At 68.0% G+C, this 719-nt stretch overlaps 1 protein-coding gene across 1 annotated transcript; it reads right to left on the reverse strand.

The window, feature by feature from the left end:
- Positions 1-4: 4 nt before the first annotated feature.
- On the reverse strand, positions 5-676 carry LOC103912165 (endothelial zinc finger protein induced by tumor necrosis factor alpha-like; the record flags this gene model as incomplete). Its single annotated transcript, XM_009326849.1, has 1 exon — positions 5-676. A coding segment is annotated over one exon (672 nt), but the record flags the coding sequence as incomplete, so codon positions are not given.
- Positions 677-719: the final 43 nt, after the last annotated feature.

Here is a 719-nt window from a genome sequence, read left to right on the forward strand (position 1 = left end):
AGGGCTTCTCGCCGGTGTGGATGCGCTGGTGCTTGACCAGGTTGGAGCTGACGCAGAAGCTCTTGCCGCAGGCGCCGCAGCGGAAGGGTCGCTCGCCCGTGTGGGTCCTCTGGTGCTCGATGAGGGTGGAGCTCTGCCCGAAGGCCTTTCCGCACTCCCCGCACCGGTAGGGCCGCTCGCCGGTGTGGGTCCGTTGGTGGGACGCCAAGTGGGTCTTCTTCTTGAAGCGCTTCCCGCATTGCCCGCAGGAGAAGGGCTTCTCCCCCGTGTGGGTCCTCTCGTGCTTGACCAGGTTGGAGCTGAGGCTGAAGGTCTTCCCGCAGCGCCCGCAGCCGTAGGGTTTCTCCCCGGTGTGGGTCCGGAGGTGCTTGACCAGGTTGGAGGTGCGTCCGAAGGTCTTCCCGCACTCGGGGCAGGCGTAGGGCGTCTCGCCGGTGTGGGTGCGGCGGTGCTCGGTCAAGGTGGAGCTGCGGCTGAAGGCGCGGGCGCAGACCGGGCAGGCGTAGGGCTTCTCGCCGGTGTGGGTCCGGAGGTGCTCGGCCAAGGTGGAGCTGCGGCTGAAGCTCTTCTCGCACTGGCCGCAGGTGAAGGGTCGCTCGCCCGTGTGGGTCCGCTGGTGCTCAATCAGGTTGGAGCTCTGCCCGAAGGTCTTCCCGCACTCGGTACAGCGGTAGGGCTTCGGCGGCCTCCTGCTGCCCTCCAGGAGACCCAGCAGGTTG

Source organism: Pygoscelis adeliae, unplaced genomic scaffold (assembly GCF_000699105.1).
Source record: "Pygoscelis adeliae isolate BGI_AS28 unplaced genomic scaffold, ASM69910v1 C10353463, whole genome shotgun sequence".
Classification (NCBI taxonomy): Eukaryota; Metazoa; Chordata; class Aves; order Sphenisciformes; family Spheniscidae; genus Pygoscelis; species Pygoscelis adeliae.